The sequence below is a fragment of the Neofelis nebulosa genome, chromosome 4 (assembly GCF_028018385.1).
Source record: "Neofelis nebulosa isolate mNeoNeb1 chromosome 4, mNeoNeb1.pri, whole genome shotgun sequence".
Classification (NCBI taxonomy): Eukaryota; Metazoa; Chordata; class Mammalia; order Carnivora; family Felidae; genus Neofelis; species Neofelis nebulosa.
Genome location: NC_080785.1, coordinates 5,766,296 through 5,789,049, shown reverse-complemented (window position 1 = coordinate 5,789,049; position 22,754 = coordinate 5,766,296). Strand labels below are relative to the sequence as shown.

The window sequence follows — 22,754 nt, the reverse complement described above, 5'->3', positions numbered from 1 at the left end:
TTAACGGCATTAAAAAATAAATAGTAACTAACATGTCCACAGTACTTACTATATGGGTTTACACTGTCCTACATACCATTACACAAATTATCTCATCTAATCCTCAAAACACCCTGGTTGGTATTAGCTTCATCTCACAAACAGGGAAAGTAAGGCAGACGGAGGACCTCAGTGATTTGTCCCAAGTCACATGGCTACACGAGAAATGGAGCTGAGACGTGAAGCTGGGTCTATGTCCTTAACCATAACTGTGGTGTCTTTCTAAATGCATGTGGTCTCCACTTTCCTCTGGCCCACAAGTGAATCTGCAAAAAGTTTAAACGCAATAGACACTTATTACTGGTATCAGGGACAAAGAAAACCCCTACGATGTAGACACTCGACATCTCAACGGAAAGGGAGGCACACCATATTGTTCTGTGGACAGTGGCCAAAATTTGACCCGCGGTATGCAACTGATGAGTAATGAGGAGGATTCGATTTAAGACACTGGGTTATTTTTCAGTAGGAGAAAATGCAAATTAGGTCCCAGTAAGATTCTGAAATGTATCACGTAACTGCTCGTGAATAATAAATATGGATGCAGACTTCTAATGATAATTACTACGCGTGCATTATCTTCTAGCAACGTGCTTGTGAAATGCTGCAGGGAAGCTAAAACAGAAAATGAATGCAGGTACTGGCCTAATACTATCTGGTTGACATTCTCATGTTGGCTGTGCACGCTTATTTAAGTCATTGCCTGGCTGTAAATGAACAGAAGTATTAAAGTAAAGTTGGCACACGGCACAGCATCCACATGGCACATTCTTTGTTCCAGGAGCTTTATTCCATGAATACTCCTGGGGCAAAGAGAAGTCACTAAATAAATAACGCAAGCACATGAGATAGCGTGGAGTTCTTTCAAATTAAATTCCTCAAACTGTCAAGCATCTCGTACAAAGTTCTTTTCCGACTCTGAGCTCGCCATATTCCATCTCAAATACTAATTCTGGCAAAGAACAAGCTTTGCGCCCTTTGCATTTTAACAGTTTCAAAATAAAATCCAGGTGAAAGCTCATCGCATTCCGTTTCAAATATCAATTTTGCCAAAGAACGAACTCACCCTCTTCAACGTTTCAACAGCTTCCTCACAAGATCCAGGTGAGTAAGAAGCAAACAGGGCAGGAGAGAGAAAACCCGAGCGAGCGCAGAGGCGACAGAAATGATGGAGTGACAGGGTCACCTGAACTCAAACCCAATTCGCGAAGCCGCTTCTGGTTTTCCTATTTAACTTTCCCTATTAACCAGAAGACACACCCTGCCGGTGGTATTTTCAGAAATACAGAGCAGGGAACCGGTTGGTGTTATTTTAAGGTATGGGCCATCAACGCAATTTGGGGGTTACCTCTACGTGTACGGCGGCACCACAAACAATTCCTGCTGCATGACACCTGGCTCTCCCTCGAGTTGGGCTGGTTAGGACAAAAGGGCCGCCCCTCGGAGCGGATGGCCGGGTTTCGGGGCTCCCCTCCCGGACCCAGCCCGGATTCCAACCCCCCCCCCCCCCCGCCACCCCCGATCGGCACCCGCGGGCCACTGCAGACGTCCTCGGCCGGCTCGGCGTCTGCGTCCCCGGCCGCGCTCGGCAGCCGGGGCCGCACGGCCTCCGGGGCGTGAACCCCGGCGGTCCCCGCGCCCCGGCCCCTCCGCGTCGAAACGGAGCGCGTTCCGGCGGGGGCGGGGGGGGCACTCACCTTCTTCTTCCAACTCGAATTTCTCCAGCATGCCGGCTTCCGCGGGTCCCGGGGCCGCCGCCAGCGCCGCCTGAGGAGGAGGAGGACAGGGATCAGCATGCGCTCGGCGGCGCTCGTCCCGGCCGCGCGGGCGGGGGCGCGGGGGTGCGGGCGGGGACGCGGGCGGGGGCGCGCGGGGCGCGGGCGGGGGCGCGCGGGGGTGCGGGCGCCGAGTGCGGGCGCGGGCGGGGACGCGCGGGGCGCCGTGGGGAGGGGCCTCCGGGCCGGCGGCGGGCGGGCGGCCCGGCCGCGGCGGCCCCGCCCGCCGGCAGGGAACCGAGGGGGAACGGAGAGGACGGCGCGGCCCCGGCTCCTCAGCCCCAGCCCCCGCCCCCGTCCGGGGGCCGCAGGTGGCGCGGGCCGCGGCCTAACCCGCCGCCCCTCCCCGAGTGGATCGGTCCGCCCCCCCGCCCCCCGGCGGCTTTGGTACGGACCGGCGAGGAGGAAGCGTGGGAAGAGGACCCCGAGGAGCCCGGGGCCGGCTCGCGCGACGGCGGCCGGGGCGCCCCCCTCCGGCCGCGGCCCTCCTTCCCGCCTCGGCCGCCGGGCCGCCATTAGCGGAGGCCCGTTTTCCCAGCCTCGCCTGGTCCTCCCGCCTCCCCCCGCCCCTCCGCGCTCCCCCGCTCACCTTCCCCGCCACCCACGGGCGGCGCGTCCCCGCAGGGTTAACCTGCGCAGGTGTGGTCTCGGCCAGCCCGGGGGTGGGGCGAGAGGGGAGCGCCGCCGGGTGGGCGGGGCGACGCCCGGGAGAGAGGGGCGGGGGCCTGCGGGGACCCCGGAGGGGAGAGGGCAACGCGGACTTGGGGGGGGGGGGTGTGTGTGTGATGGCTTTTCTTTTTTAAAATTTTAGATTAAACTATCCATCCCCTGCCCCCATTAAAAACAAGAAACGTTCCGGGGATTACACGTATTGTAGCTGCACTTTGTTGCTATCAGTTTTACCCAGCCACGGAAGTCTTAATTTGCTCCCTTCGCAGCTGATCCTCCGCTTGGGCTGAGCCACTGCCAAAAGCTCACACAAATCTCAATCTGGCCCCGGCCACTCCTGTCACCCTGGATCTGGGTATCTGAGACGCCGCTATCGGCAGCTCGGGGTGGCAGGCAAGCGAAGCTGCCAGAGCTGCCTGGGAGAGCAGGGCAGTGGGAGAGGGGACAGGCGCCCCACTCCCCGAGGCTCTCCGGTGTGACAGCCAATTTCTGCCCCATCTACAGGGTGCCCTTAGCTCGCTGCAGACTGCAAGGGCCCTGGTAGATTAGCTCCCTGGCGCTGATTAGGGCTGTAAAGTACCCCCACCCCCCCCCCACCCCCCCCCTCGAAAGGAAGCCTAGTTTTATCACTCTTGCAAGCCTGGCCTGGAAGAGGAAGTACTAAAAATCTCCTTTGCGGTTCCTTTTTGCTCTGTCATCTCGGTTGGGCCAATCCCCAAGTTGAGACTTAGCTTCTTCTCCTCAAAAAGGGTATGTGGGGGGCGGGGCGGGGGGGGGGGGGGAGAAGAGGACAAAACTAATTTTGTAAGACCTTTGTTGGTCAAAACAAAACAAAACAAAACAAACCAAAAACAAACCCTGCAGCTGCGTCATATTTAACAGCAAGAGCCTGAATGCTTTCCCTCTAAGCTCAGGAACAAGGCAACTCTGCCTGCTTTCACACTATTTTTATTCAACACATCGCTGGAAGTTCCAGCCACGGCAGTAAGGCAAGAAAGAAAGAAAAGCCATGCAAATTGCAAAGGAAGAAGTAAAATCCTCCCTATGTTCAGATGACATGGTTGTCTTCACAGAAAGTTCCAAGGAATCTATTGAAAAACAAAACAAAACAAAAACAACCAAAACTAGAACTGGTGAGTTCAGCCAGGTCGTAGGCTGCAAGATCAACACCTAGAAATCAATTGCATTTCCACCTACTAACAATAAACATGTGGAAAGTGCTATTACAAACAATACTATGATCAACCCTAGAGAACATGATGTAGGGATACACTTAACATGTACAGGATCCGTATGCTGAAAATTACAATGTGGTTGTAATGGAAGAAATCCTAAATAAATGGAGAGACATCCCGTGTTTACGCATGGGAAGACCCAACATGGCAAAGTGGTCCGTCTTCCCCCAGATTGATCTCTGCGTTTAATGCAATTCCCACCAAAATCCTAACCAGGTTTTCTTTTTTTTTTTTTTTTATTTTTTAAACTTTAGTTCTTTATTTCGAGAGACAGAGGGAGAGAGCACACGCACAAGAGAGCGTGAGGGGGGGTGGGAAGGGGCAGGGAGAGCGAATCCCAAGCAGGTTCAGCACTGTTAGCACAGAACCTAATTTGAGGCTCAAACTCGCGAACCAGGGGATCATGACCCAAGCCGAGGTTGGACGGTAGACAAGATGAACTCATTCTTAAATTTGTATGGAAAGGCACAGGCTGTAGAGTAGCTAAGACAGTCTTGAAAATGATGAGGTAGGAGTAGTCACTGCTGTTTGGTACTGGTAGGGGGAGAGACACATAATCAACAGAAACAGAGAACTAGAAATAGACCCACCTTAATATGGGCTTGAGGAAGGTGCCAAAACAGTGGTGCAACCAGACACGGATAGGCAAAAAAAATAAGCCTCAACCTCAATGTGAGCCTCACACCTTATACAAAAATGAACTCAAATTGGGTCATGGACTTAAAAATAAAATGCAGAATTAGAAAACTTCTAGAAAAAGAAAAGCAAACCATTTGGGATCTATCACTAGGCGAAGAGTAAGGCTTGATATCAAAAAGCATGATCCATAAAAGGTAAAATGAACACACCGAACCCCGGTAAAATTAAAAATGTCTGCTCGGTGACAGACCTTGTTAAGACGATGAAAAGACTCATGCCAGAGTAGGAGAAAATACTTGTAAAACCGCAGAGCCAACAAATGACTGGCATCTGGCAGACATAAAGAACTCTCAAAGCGCCAGCTTAGAAAAATAAAAGTTAGAATTCAGTTAGGATAGGAAAAAGACAGGCAAATGGCAATAAGCACGTGAAAAGATGTTTGACAACATGAGCCATCACGGACGCGCAAATTAAAACCACGGTGAGCTGTGACCACACACCTCTTAGAACGGCCAAAACAAAAATAAACAGCACATGCTGGTGAGGACCATCGCTTCTGCATTGCTGTGGGGATGGCAAATTATACCACTGCGCTGGGAGACAACTCGGCAGTTTCTTATGAAGCTAAACCCGCAGGCTGCTACGTGACACATCATTTGCAGTCTTGGGCATTTATCCTGGGAAATGGAAACTTACGTTTACGTGAAAACCTGTATACCATGTTCATAGAAGTTTCATTTGTAATAGCCCAAACCAGAAGTAACAGATGTCGTTCAGCAGGCAACTGGTAAACAAAATATGTTACGTCTATACCTGGGAACAGTACTCAGCAATAAAAAGGAATGAATTATCGATACACACAACCACTCGCATGGATGTCCAGGGAATTAGGATGAATGGGAGAAACCCATCCCCAAAGGTTACATACTATGTTACTCCCTTTATATAACATTCTTGAAATGACTAAATTGTACAAGTGGAGCACAGATTAGTGGGTGCAGGGGTCAGGGTGGGGGTGGGGGACAGAGGTACCTGTGGCTAAAAAAGGGCAGCATGAGGGATCCTTGTGGTGAAGGAACCGTTCGGCATCTTGACCGAATCAATGTCAACATCAATGTCAACATCCTGCTTGTGTTATACTGTATTTTTCCTCCCATGAGTCAAGCCACACTTATTTAATTGTGTGGAGGAAATGACCAGTTGGGTTAATTAAAAAAATTTTTTTTTTTATTGAGATAGGATTCACATACCATAAAAATGCGTGTTCAGTATATTCACCGAGTTGTGCCACTATCTGTGTTTACAGCATTTCATCATCTCAGAGAGAAACCCTGTACCCACTAGCGGTCATTCCTTATCACTCTCTTAACCTCTCTCTATTCCCAGCCCCAGGCAACCACTAACCTATTTTCTGTCTTCATAGATTTGCCTATTCTGGCAAATTTCACTGACGTGGAATCATAAAATATGTAGGTTTTTTTTGTTTTTTTTTTAATCTCTAGCTTCTTTCACTCAGCGTCCACGCTGTAACATGGATCAACGCTTCCTTTCTTTTTATTGCTGAGTAATATTCCACTGAATGCATAGACCACATTTTACGTATCCATTCTCCCCATTTTGGCTATTGTGAATATTGGTGCTATAAACATTCGTGTACATCTGTGTGGACATATGTTTTCATTTCTCTTGGGTATAGACCCAGGAATAGAATTTCTGGGTCATATGGTAACTCTATATTTAACATTTTGAGAAATCGCCGAACTGTTTTCCACGGTGGCTGTACCTTTTTACATTTTCACTAGCAATGTTGGGGGGGGGGCGTCCATTTCTCCTGCGCTCTGGTTTTGTTAAGATGTCACCCTTGGGGGAAACCAGGTAGAGGGCACACGTATATTACAACTGCATGTGAATCTACAATGAGCTCAAAATAAAAAGCTTAATAAAAAAAAAAAAGCACAGGGGTACAGAGTGGAAGTGTCAATCATTCTAATTATCGAAAGGTCTGCATTTTAATTTCTTGCAGTAATCCTAGTATAATTGTAAAAACAAATCTCTAATTGGTGTTTATTGGAAGTATCATCAATTTCACCTGTACTCCTGATGAGTTGTTTTGGGGAGGCAGAAACGGGCCACGAGTGGGAGTATGTATTTCCGCAGGCTGTGTGCTCGCAAACGTGGTTCTCAGGCTTAAAAAGTCCTGTAGCCATTACTGCTGAAGTTGGTAGAGAATAGAGCTTAAAACAAATTAATGTTAGTTTCTCAGATTTCACTTCACTTGATAATGGGTGTGCAGGAGAAGGCTCAAATAAAAACGTTTCTGTCCTATATGTTCGGGAGGCAGAATTTATTTCCACGGGTTGCTTTCACTTAGTAGGATAGCTCCCAGATTAAACTGTTCTCTATAATATACCAGGTCAATTTCTGGAATTTGAGGGTCTGCAATGTACACACTTGTTGACGGGGTGAAATGAGTGATGGATTGGTTGGCACAAACCATTTAAGGTTGGTGATTGTTAGTTGCCCTTTCATGGTGATATTTTAGGTGATGTTTTCTTAGAGTCTCAACTGACTTATAAGCCAGACTCAATGTGAGCTATTTTGGGGAGACGGGGAAGCCAGGAGAGGGAAGGTTTCGGGCAGTGTTCTGCATGCAGAGAAGGGGGTTGCAGGGGCGCCTGGGTGGCTCAGTCGGTGAAGCGGCCGACTTCGGCTCAGGTCATGATCTCAAGGTTCGTGGGTTCGAGCCCCACGTTGAGCTCTGTGCTGACAGCTCGGGGCCAGGAGCCTGCTTCAGATTCTGTGTCTCCCTCTCTGCCCCTCCCCCACTTGTGCTTTGTCTCTCTCTCTCTCTCTCTCTCTCAAATAAATTAAGAAAACAAAAAGAAGGGGCTTACGTGGACCTCAACTCTCTCGAGAACTGAACGTGGCAGATCACGGTAGAGAGAGGTGCCGGGTTTTCCTAGCTGGGCCTCCTGCAGATCTCAGTATTTCTACCATATTCTATGGGCTTCTGCAGCCAGTCTGGGCTGCTGCACTCCGGGATGATGGGAGGGAACAGGCAGCTGGAGTTGAATTTTATTGAATGCCTGAAAACCACGGAGCCATTAGCAGCGTGACCTGCTGGTTGGTGAAAAATGCTAAATTATTAAGGTTTGTCTAACACAGCTGTGCCTAGGTGCAGCAAAAGACAGTATTTTGAATCACTACTGGACAGGAAAACTTGATCACAAAATGACTGCCAAAAAAGCTTTTCCTTTATGGACTGAGGTCAGATAGGAGTTCGCTTTGCCTTTTATTTTACCTTAAAAAGCTACTGCAAGAAATAAATCAACCTTAAATACTGGATAAGTGGCTCCTGAATAATTTAGCATTTGGAAACCTGCAGCGTTGAGGTCCCCGCCTCCCCCGCCCTGCCACTGCTGCCTTAAAGGGGTCCTCTGTGCGGAAGGGGAGGTGGGACGGGGGCGCCCACTGGTGCCAGGACGGGATCTGCCTGTTCCTGCCACTCGCTCTGCTCTCGGATCAGCTCTGACCCCTCCTCTGCGCGGAACACCTCCAAGCCTGGGTCACAAGCTCACAGCAAGCCTGAGTTCCGGACTGCTTCCTGCTCGTCTCCATTCGGATCTTCTATGGACAACTCAAACCCATCCCCCTAAAGTAGGTCTTGAGTCCTCTCTACCTGTCTTCGTGACCTGGGAGGTCACCCCAGTAGTGTCCATCTGCACTGCGACGCTCAGTGGGGCTTCCGGTCAGCTGAAAACCTGTTTCAGAGAGGCGCCTGGCTGGCTCCGTAAGTAGAGAGCATGTGGCTGTGAGTTCAAGCCCCACACTGGGTGGAGTACTTAGTTTAAAAGTAAATAAATAAAAAACCTATTTCAAAGGACTCAATAAGAGAGGAAGAAAATGAACTAAACCAAAAATGTCCCTTTTGCCCGGATTCTTTCTTTAAACTGTCTTCTAACTTTCAAAAAGTAGATAACGTTAAGGTTTTGAAGACAGACGTTGAACATATATTTAGTAGCTGCTGTATGCCAGGCGCCACGGTCGGTGGTCAATAAAATATTTGCTATGATTAGAAATGCACATCAAAGATAAGAAGTGGGAACCCTACACCTACATAGGATCAGTTTGTTCCTCTTCAAGATTCATGTTTGTGGAGCTCAGCAGTTAGGGTCTGAAATACGTCTTTCTCCTGCTTTTCACAAGTAAATCCAAATCTGCTCTTATTGTTTGCTAACCAAAATATTTTCTTCTTAGGTTTGTGTTTGACATGACTTACTGGGAGCTAAATATATTCTATTCTCCTGGTAATTCTTGTTGTCCCGTAATCCTTTGCAAATAAAAACATAAGTACTGCTCAATTCGTTCAATTAACCTTCCAATTCTTAGCGCATCAAGCCATAAACTTTTTTCTGTGTTTCTATTACACAGTGACACAAAACGGGGTGCCTGGCTGGTTTAGTCGGTGGATCCCAGGGCTGTGAGTTCAAGTCCCACATGGGTGTGGAGATGACTTAAAAACAAATCTCAAAAAAAAAAAAAAAAAAAAAAAATCGAGCGACACAAAAAGTGATATGAAGTCCCATGGTGGCTTTTTTCACTGTTCTCTTCCTCTTACAACTGGCCTAGTCATTAGCCCTTCCCAGAAGAGGCCAATGAGAATAGCTTTCCGGGTTTTTTAAACTCCTTCATGTATAGAAACTCTGGCTAGAAATTGGTGAGAATTGACAAAAGTGATTAACAGACCACTGCCATTTTTCTGCTGTGTTCTACATAAAGTGCTTGGAAGGAAGTATAATAGTCAAGTCGAAATCAAAGGGACCTGTTAATTCTTCTGTTGCCTCTTCCGCACTTGGCTCTGAGGAATCTGCTGATCTTTACTCACTATTTACGACGTCATGTCGCCAATCAGGAGGGTTGACGTGAACTGGGGACACAGAGCCAACCAACTAAGTGTAGAGACAGGTCCCGCAGACCTCGAGTTATAAATCTTTTCAGAAGGGTATTTAGTGTCTCTTTTATATTGACAAAACTTGCCTACAATAAACGGTATCCATTTCAAGTGTACAATCTGATGAGTCAACCAAAAAACCTTCATTCCAATCAAGATACATACATTTCTCTCACCCCAGACATTTCCTCGTGCCCCTTTGTGGTTCATCCCTCCTTCGGCAATCAGTGATCTAGTTTTTGCTGCTATCATAGATATTTCCCAGAATTTTCTATACATGGAAGCATTCAGTAGATACTTTTTTGCTCCTGGATTATTTCACTTAGCATAATGATTCTGAGGTTCATGAGATCCAATTTATCCTTTCATGATTCATGCATTTTGTGTCCTAAGAACTCTTTGCCTCCTGCCCCCCAAGAGTGTGAAAATTTTCTTCAGTGTTTCCTTCTAGAATTTTTTTTCATTTAGGTCTCTGATCTGTTTTGGTTTAATTTTTTATTAGGATGGATGGTGAGAGTTTAGGTACATTTTTTCCCCATACTGGTGTCTAGTTGTTCCCAATAAAAGACTTTAATGGGGCGCCTGGGTGGCTCAGTTGGTTAAGCGTCCGACTTTGGCTCAGGTCATGATCTTGCGGTTCGTGGGTTCGAGCCCCGCGTCGGGCTCTGTGCTGACAGCTCGGAGCCTGGAGCCTGCTTCCGATTCTGTGTCTCCCTCTCTCTCTGCTCCTCCCCCACTCATGCTTTATCTGTCTCTCTCTCAAAGATAAATAAACATTAAAAAAAATTAAAAGACTTTATTTTCCCCAATGAAAATAAAAGATTGCCGTGGCATCTTTATCTAAGGTCAACCTACTATATATGGGGCATCTGTCTCTGGCCTCTCCACTCTGTTCAATGATCTCAATCTATACTTTCGTCATGACCACCCTTTCTTTAAAAAAAAAAATGAATGTTCATTTTTGAGAGACAGAGCACGAGTGGGGGAGGGGCAGAGAGCGAGGGAGACACAGAATCCAAAGCAGGCTCCGGGCTCCGAGCTGTCAGCACAGAGCCCGACATGGGCCTTGAACCCACAAAGCGCGAGATCATGACCTGAGCCGAAGTCAGACACTTAACCGACTGAACCACCCAGGAGCCCCTTCTTGATCATCGTAGGTCTGTAGTAAGTCTTGAAATCAGGTGGTGAGCATTTTCCAACTTTGTCCTTCATTTAAAAAACTTGCTTTGGCTCCCCGAAGCCCTTTGTGTTTCCACATACAATTCAGAATAACCAAAAGCCTCCTGGAATTTTGGTTGGGATTCCATTTTACTTGTTGGTCCATTTGGGAAGAATTCACATCTTCACAATGTCAGGCCTTCCGATTCAGGACCATGGTTTACCTTTCTGCTCATTTGTGTTCGCTTTGGTCTCTCTCGGCCGTCTTCTGTGGTTTTCAGTGCAGAGGTCCCACACATCTTTCACTAATTTTTTTCCTAAGTATCTGATGGGGGGGGGGGGGCGTTTTTCTGATGCTTTTGTAAGTGAAACTCTTTCCCAGATTTCATGTGCTAATTGTTTGCTGTCAGCATCTCACGGAAGACGTAATTGATTTTCGTATGTTAGCTTCATACCCTGCGACTGTGATAAATTTACTCGTAAGTTTCCGCGGCTGCTTTGCGGCTTAGTTAGGATTTCCCACCTGAGGATTCACGTCGTTTGGTGCCTCTTACCTTTAGTTCTTTATGTTGTGGTTCCCAGGGGCTGTATAATTTTACCTATTCTTCCATGGTAGCGTGTCACACATACACGCTGATTCTTATCTAAATGTACCATTTTGTTTATGCCTTGATTCGGAAAAGACAGTATTTCTCATACTCTACGTGATGTTATCTATGTAACATACACGTGTGTATGTGTTATTATGAATTACGTATGTAAGAACATAGGTGTCTCTATGTGTATGTCCATAGACGCAGAGTGTAGACACAGATACATTCCCCACCTTAGCCTCCCTTGCAACCCCTTATTTCCAGTGTGTACCCCTCAGGGCGTGGCACATTGCACCACGTTGTAGTGGATCCTGTTGGTTTTGCCTGCGTGGCATTCACGCCTCTTCTACCAACTTCTTTCCTAGAACAAGTCCTTCATTTCGTCGCAGTGCACACCCTTTGCTTACGTGAGACGCGATGGTGACAGCGTTCCTTACTCTCCTGGAGTAAAAGGGAGGGCTTATGGGTGAAGAGGATCCGCGCCCGCACGCAGGTAAGCACGTCCCCGCCCCGCCCCGTTCTGGCCGCAGAGAGCACGTAGCCTTGACTACTACTGAGGACCAGCCTTCAGATGAAGCCAGGGCTGAGTAAGAGAAAGGACTTGGGTCCTTGGTGACATCACTGAGCAGGCCTGTATCTCCCCCTGCCTGGGGCCTGTCCTACTTCTGTACCTGTAACCTGAGGCAGTAGATGTCTTTATCCTTCACGCCACTTTGAGTCGCGGTTTTCTGTTACTTTGCAGCCAAAAGCATCCCACAAGGTATTTGGGAACTCTAGCCGATCTCGGCCCTGCCCTTGGGAGGTGAGATGCTAATCAGGGGGAGGTTTTAGCCTAATTGTGAAAACTGTATTTCTGCATATATATAACGCCGTCAAAAATTACAAAGTCGTTTAAGTTGAAAAAAAAAAAACAACAACAAAGACACAAAGCAGCTCTATAGCGACCGCAGAGTGTGCACAAATGCTAAGAATCCTTTGAGATGCACGGCTTCCTTTAGGAGGCGAATCAAGGAGGCAGATTTAAAGGAAGCAAGGGAAGGAGGCCACTTCAGGTGGTGGCCACGGCAGGAAAGCTCGAGGGGTCAAGACACCTGCAGGACACAGCAGGCGAATGGCCTTGATCTGAGCGCGGAGTGTTCCAGTACGGAAATTAAGGATAGATCGCTAGAGACCCCTGGGGGCCAAGGGGACGGGATTCGATTTCATGTGGTAGGACGCGAGGAGGAAGGAGGAGGGGAGTGTAACTTCCGCAGCCTGCTCTGATGACATCAAAAGATCTTAACAGCGGTGTAGAGTGGAAAGGGATGGGCATGGGAGAGGCTGGAATCCGCATGAAGGTTTACGATGTCTTTCCGACGAATGGAAAAATGAAGCAAGCTACTCCGAGAAGCATCGCAGAGATAGTGAGGAGTTTGGACTTGGTATTTCCATGGATTATGAAATAAACACAAGGGACTAGGACATCGGGGAAAACGGACAGGATGAGCCCATTTGAGGTAAGAAAGGAGAAATGCTGGGGTTAAACCTGCTGAGTTCCAGGTGTCGGTTGGCTGTCCAAGAGGTAGCTCAGGCAGGTAACTAGGGTCTGTGAGTATGTGAGGGAAGGGAGGGCGAGACAGACGGGGCCTGGATTCAGCAGCTCTGCTCCTCAACCTTCAGTCATTTTGTCCTATCTCCGTGCAACTGGTACAATGATTTAAAATTCACTTTAGGGGCAGCTGGGTGCCATTGGTGGAGCGTCCGACTCTTGATTTTGGCCCAGGTCACGACCGCACGGTTTGTGTCCTGTTCGTGACACTGAGCCCTATATTAGGCTCTAGGCTAACGGCACTGGAGATTCTCCCTCTCTCTCTGCACTCCCCACGCCACCCCCCGTCTCTCTCAAAAAAATTAACTTAAAAAAATAAGATAAAATTGACTTTAAAAATTAGCCTTTAGCCGCCAACTCCAGGAAACCGTAGGTATGGGTGTTCTAGATATAGTTCTCCGTGACGCACAAATATGTAGCTATTAAAACGTTCGTCCTTATACCACCTAAAACTATCCTGCATACCATAGTGGTATTCACCCTACACTTTGGGAAAACTGGTCTACGAGAGTAAGAGAAGTCAGCACCAGAAGCCAGAATGCCAGGGCTGGTATCCACATGGGCAAAGTGGGGGGACTTTCAGTGAGAAGACGGGGTCCTCTCAAGGAAGCAATAAGAGAGGTCAACAGAATGAAAGAGAAGAGACACTTGCATCAGACACACAGCAGCCCCGAGTCGCCACAGCCCCAAAATGTCTACCACACCAGGAATTTGAGAAAACAGCCTGTAAGAAACCAAGTCTAAACCCCTGGTTTAAAAACTGTATACTGTGACCCATTCACGGGTGACGAAAGTAGTTTAATGTGTCAGTTTAGGGGCTCCTGGGTGGCTCCGTCGGCGAAGCATCCGACTTCGGCTCAGGTCACGATCTCGCGGTTGGTGAGTTCGAGCCCTGCGTGGGGCTCTGCGCCGGCGGCTCGGAGCCCGGAGCCTGCTTCGGATTCTGGGTCTCCCTCTCTCTCTCCGCCCCTTCCCCCGTTCATGCTCTTTCTCTCTCTCAAAAATAAACAACAACAAGAAAGGACTAGCTTGGTTTCAAATGAAATATCACAGAAATACCACTTTGCACTGAGGGTGATCGCTGTTTCCAGAAAGGTGTCTTAATTATACATACACGTGTGTGAGTAGTGGGTCAAGATTTTTCCTTATCGTAGTTTATAGTCATAAACAGGATAATAAAGGAAGATGGTGTATAACCCCTGATGTCTCTGGGCTGAACGATTTAGTCACGCACATGGGACAACAGTTCCAGGAAGTGTTGTTTGTTCACCAAACATGATTAAGTTTCTCTTCACCACAGAGAGAGTAGCCAGTGTCTATAAGGAATAAATGAGGCCCGAGGGAAAAATGATTTCAACTCATTCATTTTTAAGGCACAAGTAATAGAGTGTAAAGTTGGTCTAGACCAAACCTTTGACATGTCACTTGGTGCTTTTTAAAGGTATATTTGCGGGGGGCAGCGGGGGGGGGAGGGGGGGGCGCCTAGGTGGCTCAGTCAGTTAAGGGTTGGACTCCAGCTCAGGTCATGATCTCACAGTTCGTGAGTTTGAGCCCCACATTGGGCTCTGTGCTGTCAGTACAGAGGCCGCTTCAGATCCTCTGTCCCCTCCTCTCTCTGTCCCCACCCCCCGCTTATACTCTCTCTCTCAAAAATAAATGAACATGAAAAAAAAACCAAAATAGGTATATTCAGGTATATAGTCTACATATCTGGAGGAAAAGTGCACACACACACTCGTGTGCGCGCACACACACACACGGGAGTGGTAACAGAATAAAGACTACGTATTAGCATTTCCACTTTTTTTCAAACATCAAACATTTTCAAGAAAAATGGTTTATTAGTTTCCTGCTGAAAGGCGGACGGTTAGGAACCCTTTCCCTCCAGGGCATGGCTTGCGTGTTAAGACTGGGACCAAACAGGGGATCCCAATACGGTCATAAATCCTATGAAACTCCTCAGTCCCCGTCTCTGTCGTTAGCATTCTGAAAGATGTATGGATGGTGGGGACGCCTTACAACGGCGCAGTCAACATGTCTCATGAGAACACTAAGGCAATAAATATCTGCTTTTCACCCACTACTGCTTGAGCCCCATCGACGTCGGTGCCCCAGAATTCTCCGGCATTTCATCTCACACCAAGCTGGTGGCAAATGACGCTAAGCTTCCACCGTGGAGGAAATAAGCCAGTTTCACATGGGAGTATCTTTGAGGGCGTAGAATGCATTCATTTTATTAAATCTCAACCCTTCAGTACATATCCTGCTTTGTTTTTAATTTTATAATGTTTTTATTTATATTTGAGAGAGAGAGAGCACGCGCACGTGCACAAGCGGGGAAGGGGCAGAGAGAGAGGGAGACACAGAATCCGAAACAGGCTCCAGGCTCCGAGCTGTCAGCACAGAGCCCGACGCGGGGCTCGAACTCACGGACCGCGAGATCGTGACCTGAGCCGAAGTCGGACGCTTCGCCGACGGAGCCACCCAGGCGCCCCTGAGCTGCCTTTTTAATGAGACACCGAAAAACAACCAGTCTGAACTGGTTGTTCAGACTTGGGTGTCTGGCAGACATTTTTTTCCAAAATGAACAAAGGGAACCTGTCGCTTCAAGGCAAACAACTGACCCAATATTTGTTGCCGATGATGCCACTTGAGTTTTTCAAGCAAAAGTCAGAATCTTGGAAAAGCAGTGTCTGTCATAATGAAGCTTGACAGCTTCCCAATACTTAGAGACTTCTCCCAGGGAGACTGCAGTGTTACTAATAAAGGTGATTTGGTTTTTCGGATGCCGTGATAAAATGTGTTGACATTTGGAAGATCTGCATTGGTCAGGGACCCCGTATCTTCCCAATGATCAACGCACGACATCACAAGATCACGCGTGGGTTAAAGATCGACTCAAAGTGCAGGGCGGGACAGACGGATAGATGTTAATGTAAATAGAACAGACTCTGTTAAGTAGACTACGGAAACTCATTCATAGGGTTTCAGATTCCACGTCGCAGCTAACCTTTAAGAAACTACTACTTGTCAAGACTACCCACAATTTTCGGAAGAGGCTGTTAAAATACGCCTCTCTTTTCCAACCACATCTCTGCTCGAGGCTGGAATTTCTTCACGTACTTCATCCAAGACAACATATGGCAACGGAAGGAATGCCGGAGCGGACAGGAGAGTCCCACTGTCTTTTAACCCAGGCTTTAAAAAGATTTGCAATAAAATAAAGCGATGCCATTCTCCTCACTAATTTTTTTTTTTTTTTTCTTGAGTAAAAATTTATCTAGGGGAGCCTGGGAGGCTCAGTGGGCGAGCGTCCAAGTTCGGCTCAGGTCACGATCTCGCGGTCCGTGAGTTCGAGCCCCGCGTCGGGCTCGGTGCTGACAGCTCGGGGCCTGGAGCCTGTTTCGGATTCCGTGTCTCCCTCTCTCCCTGCCCCTCCCCCTCTCGTGTGTGTGCTCGCCCGCTCGCTCTCTCCAAAATAAATAACCGTTAAAAAATATATATCTCTGGGAATATCTGAGTTTATTATTGATCTTTTAGATAAATTAGTATTTTTTCAAATTTCTCAGCTTTAATTTTCCACATGGTCGATATCCACAGAGGAGACCCATACAAATAAAAGCCTGGGTCCTCACGAATGACGAGGGCAGAAGTGTCCTGAGACCAACACGCTCGAGGACAACAGCTGACTGGCTGCCCGGCAGACCTAACTCAGAAATAACTCCTGAGGGGTGCCTGGGTGGCTCGGTTAAGCGTCCGACTTCAGCTCAGGTCATGATCTCGCGGTCTGTGAGTTCAAGCCCCGCATCGGGCTCTGTGCTGACCACTCAGAGCCTGGAGCCTGCTTCGGATTCTGTGTCTCCCTCTCTCTCTGCCCCTCCCCCATTCATGCTCTGTCTCTCTCTGTCTCAAAAATAAATAAATGTTAAAAAAATTAAAAAAAAAAAAAGAACTCCTGAGCTTATAAAACTTAAAGGAAACACCCGTTTCATCCTTTCCTCTGGAGTTAATGACCTTCGATTGTGTTAGGTAGGCATTTCTTTCCATTTTTATTGAGACAGTCACTTTCATTATTAAAGAGAAGCTCTTAATCATCCCAGCGGCGTCCCGGACAGCTAGGATCCAAATTCACATTACCTTTTATGAACCACAGAGTCCTGTCCCTTTTATCCCACTCACATCACGCATCATTTTTTCAAACTACTAGGAAGTTTGCTTGTTGGGGGAAAAAAAAAAAAAGACATGAGCTTTTTGCCTAAATGCTTTTCAACATACGTATTTTATTACATTTTTGTTTGTTTGTTTAGTGTTTTCTTCATTCTTGAGAGGCAGAGAGAGATAAGAGTGCGATGAGGGGAGGGGCAGAGAAAGAGGGAGACACAGAATCCCAAGCAGGTTCCAGGCTCCGAGCTGTCAGCACAGAGCCCCCACGCGGGGCTCAAACCCACGAACCGCGAGATCGTGACCCGAGCCGAAGTCGGGCGCCCAACTGACTGAGTCACCCAGGCAGCCCCCGACATACGTGTTTGAAAGGGAGAGGCATTTTCAGCGACTCTGGTGTCGACTCTGCTAACTCATGGTGCCAGACGTAAACTTTCATGCCATCGATTTTACTTCCTGTGCAGAAGGTCAAGGTGACCACTCAGTTGCACCCCGACCACGGCTGCTCCCGTCGTCCACACACACAGTTGCCTGCCTTTTTTGTTATGTTAACATCCAAGATGTACCAGTGTCGTGACTACGCAAATATTATGCACACCCGAGCCAGCTGTTCACTGTGCCGTAAGCAACCTTCCTTTCGGTGCGATTTAATGTTTTGGGGGAGCTAAATTTTCAACGTGTCTACCACAAAGTCATCCCCAAACTCGGCCAAAGCCAGAAGTTTTCTCTCAGTGTGATGAGACACATGAGGTGATCTGCGGGTTTTATTCTCTTCTCGGAGATGTTGTCCCAGGCTTTCTAGACCTGGCGAGGTGAGCCCAACCCTCCACGTGGTGGTCCCACAGCCCCCGGGCATCCTCCTGCTGCCTGGGTCTTAATTTCTGCCCTTACCATGAGGGACCGGATGCTCCAGTAACTTCCCGAGGAAAGGTACGTGGGGGTCAATTATTGGAGACCTCGTGTGTCTGAGAATGGCTCTCAATTTGATGTCCTGCCCAAGTCCCAATTTTGAAATCATCTGCCCTCTGTTTTGAGAGCCCTGCCCCCGCCACCTTCCAGCAGCTGCTGCTCTGAAGTCTGACGCCATTCTGATTCCCAGTGTCTTTCCCTTTTTAAGTGCACTTTGTTTCCACCTCCTCTCTGGAAGCTTTATGCTCATTTTTTTTTTTTTTTTTAATCCCTGCCGTTTTGGAATTTCACGATGCTGTATCTTGGTGTGGGTCTTGTTTCTTTTCCCTGGTTCCCCCCACCGCCCCCCTTTCTTTTTGTTTTGTGCTGGGTATCAGTCTGGGAAGTTGTGCCCTCCTCTTGTTCTCCTCTAATTCTCCTTCTGTCTTCCTTGTTCTTCCTCTCTGGACCCCTAGGATCGAGCGGCTGAGCCTCCTGGACTAATGCCCTTCCTTCCCTCCTTCCTTCCTTCCTTCCTCCTTCCTTCCCTCCTTCCTCCTTCCCTCCCTCCCTTCCTTTCCTTCCTTCCTTCTTCCCTTCTCTCCTTTCTGTCCCTTCCTTTTACTTCCTCCTTCCTTCCTCTCTTTCCTACCCTCCCTCCCTTCTTCCCTTTCTTCCTGGCATCAATTTTTATCTCGCCTTTAAGGGCTTACTTTCCAGGAGATACGCTTGATGTTAACTTCTAGTGCATGTGTGTATGGACATATACGCACAACCTTTGTGTAGTTTACTTCCCCGAACTCTCGATCTTGGAATACCCCCTTTTAATTTATAGAGCCTCCTATTTTTTTAAATGTTTATTTATTTTTGAGAGAGACAGAGAGAGATAGCATGAGCGGGGGAGGGGCAGAGAGAGAAGGAGACATTGAACACGAAGCAGGCTCCAGGCTCCGAGCCATAGGCACAGAGCCCGACGCGGGGCTCGAACTCACGAGCCGCGAGATCATGACCTGAGCCGAAGTCGGACGCTCGACCGACGGAGCCACCCAGGCGCCCTGGAGAGCTTCCTACTCTTTTTTCACGGCTGCAGTTTCCTTTACTCCCTTTATTGCTTTCTCAGGCTTCCTTTTTTTTCTGTTTGCTTTTGTTCCTGTCTTTCGTGATGGAAGGGGGTTTCCTCCAATGCCTGGCTCTCTTTGGCTGCACATTTAACAGGAATGCCCTGAAGAGCTAAGCTGGGAGGTCCGAACATGCAGATGGGAGCCACCGACCGGTGGCTCCCTTTGCCACGGTGAAACGGAAGTGACAAGCCAGAGTTTCAGGGTGTGCAGATCTTTTCCCTAAAGAGAGATCCTCCTTTTGTGCATGGCCGGGCGGTCCCGAGGAAAGCCCAGCTGCCAACATTTGGGGAGCCAAGCAGGGATGCAGGGGCGCTCATCAGTCTGCCTAGGGGCTTTTACTTAATCTGTTTTCAGAACCCACCCTCCATGAGGAAGTATTCTTCCTGTGAGGGCGAGCGTCTGGGACTTCTGTCTATTAGCTTTCAAACACAGTGGCCCCCTCGCCTTCAGAGATAACTAGTGCCTTCAAGCCAGGGTCCCCATGCCCCCGTTTCGACTGAAAGTGAGGTTTACAAGAAGAGTCATAATTAAAAATAGAAGCATTCATCAAAAGGAGCCTTTACGTACGGCAACGAAGTCTTTATGGAAGCAAAAGAAACCCAATAAAGGAACGTTGATGGAATCACAGAAGCCGCACAGTGTGGCTATAAATATCACTCCAAAGCTTCTGGAGGCTTCATGCTCGTTTCCCAAAGGCCTTTGCAGGCACCTTTTTATGGCCTGGGTTTCAAAACCTATGGCTCGGTCTGTCTTCTACTCTGTTTTATGCTCTCCTAAAGAGAATGCAACTTGAAAATTGGCATTGTTTTCCTGCGGTGGCCCTTCAGAGTGTTTAAACAATCAACTACTACAAGATTTCTGTTTTAAAAAGAGCCCGGGTGGCTCAGTGGGTTGAGCATCTGACTTCGGCTCAGGTCACGATCTCAAGGTTCGTGAGTTCGAGCCCCGCATCGGGCTCACTGCCGTCAGCACAGAGCCTGCTTCGGATCCTCTCTCCCCCTCTCTCTGCCCCTCCCCAGCCCGTGCTTATGCTCTCTCTCAAAAATAATAAACGTTAAAAAAAAAAAAAAAAGAGCAGGAACCCATCAGGTACTAGTTGAGTCCTCCCACGAGTCAGGAGCAGTCTTCAGTGATCTCCCCCCGACGGCTGCCTCCATGAACAGACTGTGTGCAGGGGGGCTCCACGGAGGACAGACCCACGGCCGCCACAGCAAGGCAGCCGCTCTGGGACCAGAACCTCCTCTCTGTGGGTCAGGTCCACACGGGCAGGGAGTGTGGGCCCTGAAGCGACCGCCCGGGGCCTAGTCCTGGCCCTCTCACTCGAACACGGTATCGAACTCCAGCACTGCCCGCCTCACTGGCCCGGCCCCGGAGCCAAATGAAAACGAGGCGCCCTTTGCTCGAAAATGAAGAACTTCCAGATGACAACAGACCGCGCTTTGAAGCAGGAGGTGGCCCCTGTAAGCACAGGGCCATGGCACAGGCCACGCACCCACGGAGCTGTCTGTGCCTCAGTGGTCTCCTCTGTACAACGGGGGTCACACAGTGCCTGCCTCACAGCGCTGGGAGGGATGTGTGAGTTAACTGATTTCATCAGTGAATAAACTATGATGACTAAACCTAAAGCCTGAGTAGCGCCACACCGTGGTTCACTTCTGTGGCGACGTTAAAAAAATCATAAGCACGTCATTACTCATCATGGCCCCGGAGAAATACACGTGTGCTGTCCGGTGAGTCAAGACAAACTGGAAACAACTAGAAGCTGCAATCAGATGCCAACACCGGGGACGCCTCACGACGGTGCGAAAAACCAGAGCTCCTTTCACACGCAAGTGCCTTAGTCCGCCACGTTCTGGGCCAAGCGTAGACCCTTGAAAGACGGGATCCGTTTGCAAGGCCCCGAGTCAAGGGAGGCCATGTCTTAGAGAGCGTGTGTGAATCAAGTCAGCACCGGCCTTCTCTTCCATCGTTGTTTCCTGCTTTAGGAAGGGGAGGTGACTTGGTTGTGTCGGGTCAGTGCTTTGGTGCAGGTAACATCCCGGGATTCAGAGAAGCCAAGAGTGGGCAAAAATCTCAAAAGGGGGGCATCATTCGCCAGGCGTTACTTCCTTCAGTTAAGATTTCTAAGACTAACGTCAAAGTCAAAACACGTGACTAAAGCAGAGACGAAATGAAGAAAGCAAGGAGTGCCGACGGGAACAAGGTGTACTTGACCTCGAAGCTCATGCCCTTCTTCCCTCAGCGGTCCAGGATCTGAGCCCCCACCCTCCCACACGCTGCCTATGTATTCAGCACATCGGTCTCTGAGGCTCGTGTCGATGTGTGTTATGTGCCTGGTTCGGTTCTCGGCTCCAGCTAGGTGCCAATAAATAATAGGTTTTTTTTTTTTAATTTATTAAAAAAATTTTTTTTAAATTTTTTTTTCAACGTTTTTTATTTATTTTTGGGACAGAGAGAGACAGAGCATGAATGGGGGAGGGGCAGAGAGAGAGGGAGACACAGAATTGGAAACAGGCTCCAGGCTCCGAGCCATCAGCCCAGAGCCTGACGCGGGGCTCGAACTCACGGACCGCGAGATCGTGACCTGGCTGAAGTCGGACGCTTAACCGACTGCGCCACCCAGGCGCCCCTTTAATATTTTTTTTTTGAAGGAGAGAGAGAGACAGAGCATGAGTGGGGGAGGGGCAGAGGGAGAGGGAGACACAGAATCTGAAGCGGGTTCCAGGCTCTGAGCCATCAGCACAGACCCCAATGTGGGGCTCAAACCCACAAACTGTAAGACCGTGACCTGAGCCTAAGTCGGAGGCTTAACCCACTGAGCCACCCAGGTACCCCAATAGTTGTTCTTAATTTGGGGGGTGCTGTTTCATAACGGGAAAACAACATAGGTTTCAAAGGTAGGTCTCCACGTGAACCGTGTCTCTACTAGGTATTAGGCACAGAATCTCAAGCAGATTACTTACGTTTTCGAAAGGAGATAATAATACCTCCTTTGCTGAGCTGGCGGAGACTTAACCGAAATAGTGTGTGCCTGGCTCGTGACAGGCAGCAACAAGTGGGTTTTCACTGTGTCCCTAATTTCATAATCTACAAACCAGGCAGGGTAGAGGGACTGTATCACACTGGGAGGATGGGAAGTCAAAGAACCTGCATTTTCTGTAAGAAACCAACGTGCCAAATGTTTATTAAAGAAAGAATAATCAACCATATTATATTCAAAGGATGGTGGGTAAATTTGTCCCACGGATCCCAGAGCACCTACTGTTGTCCTCTGTGTTCTCCAAATCCACTGAAGACCACTTTAAGACTCAAAATGACAGAGGCACCTGGGTGGCTCGGTCGGTTAAGCATCTGACTTCAGCTCAGGTCATGATCTCATGGCTCATGGGTTCGAGCCCCGCGTCAGGCTCTGTGCTGACAGCTCAGAGCCTGGAGCCTGCTTCAGATTCTGCGTCTCCCTCTCTCTCTTCCCCTTCGCTAACTCACACGCTCACTCGCACGCTCTCTCTCAAAAGTAAACATTAAAACAATTTTTTTTAAAGACTGAAAGTGACATTTTCGCAAAATATTTGCATCCAAATGTGCCTTATCTAGTTGCATATTGGGCAGAGAACACGCAGAAACGCTATGAGATAGGATTATCCCACACACTTCAACGAGCGGCGTGTTACGAGTTTAACTAAGCCACAACTAGTATCACTGAACGTCTAGGACAGTGTGTTGCAATCATTCGATCAAGGTCATTTCTGGCGTAGATGAGTAAGGAGCCCGTTCGTATCATTGCATCTGCTGTCCATTTGTGTTAAGGACCAAACTGGAAATAGGGCACAGAAACTCCTAATTACGGGCTGATGATCTTCTGAGTCCATTCAGAATTTAATTCATTAAGACTGGAGAGGAGAATGAGTCTTACTCTCTCCTTACTAGGAGACGGTTA

At 48.4% G+C, this 22,754-nt stretch overlaps 1 protein-coding gene across 12 annotated transcripts in view; it reads right to left on the bottom strand.

Annotated features, from left to right (window-relative positions):
- PRKAG2 (protein kinase AMP-activated non-catalytic subunit gamma 2) overlaps positions 1-22,754 on the bottom strand; it is a 261,150-nt gene that overhangs the window by 58,297 nt on the left and 180,099 nt on the right. For 8 of the 12 annotated variants that reach the window (XM_058723747.1, XM_058723752.1, XM_058723748.1 and 5 more), the window contains one exon: positions 1,737-1,806. In XM_058723747.1, the coding sequence (XP_058579730.1) occupies positions 1,737-1,806 (70 nt within the window). Of the gene's footprint in view, positions 1-1,736; positions 1,807-2,209; positions 2,257-2,403; positions 2,510-22,754 lie in introns of those variants that run through there. The other 4 variants (XM_058723758.1, XM_058723756.1, XM_058723757.1 and 1 more) reach the window with 4 other exon arrangements.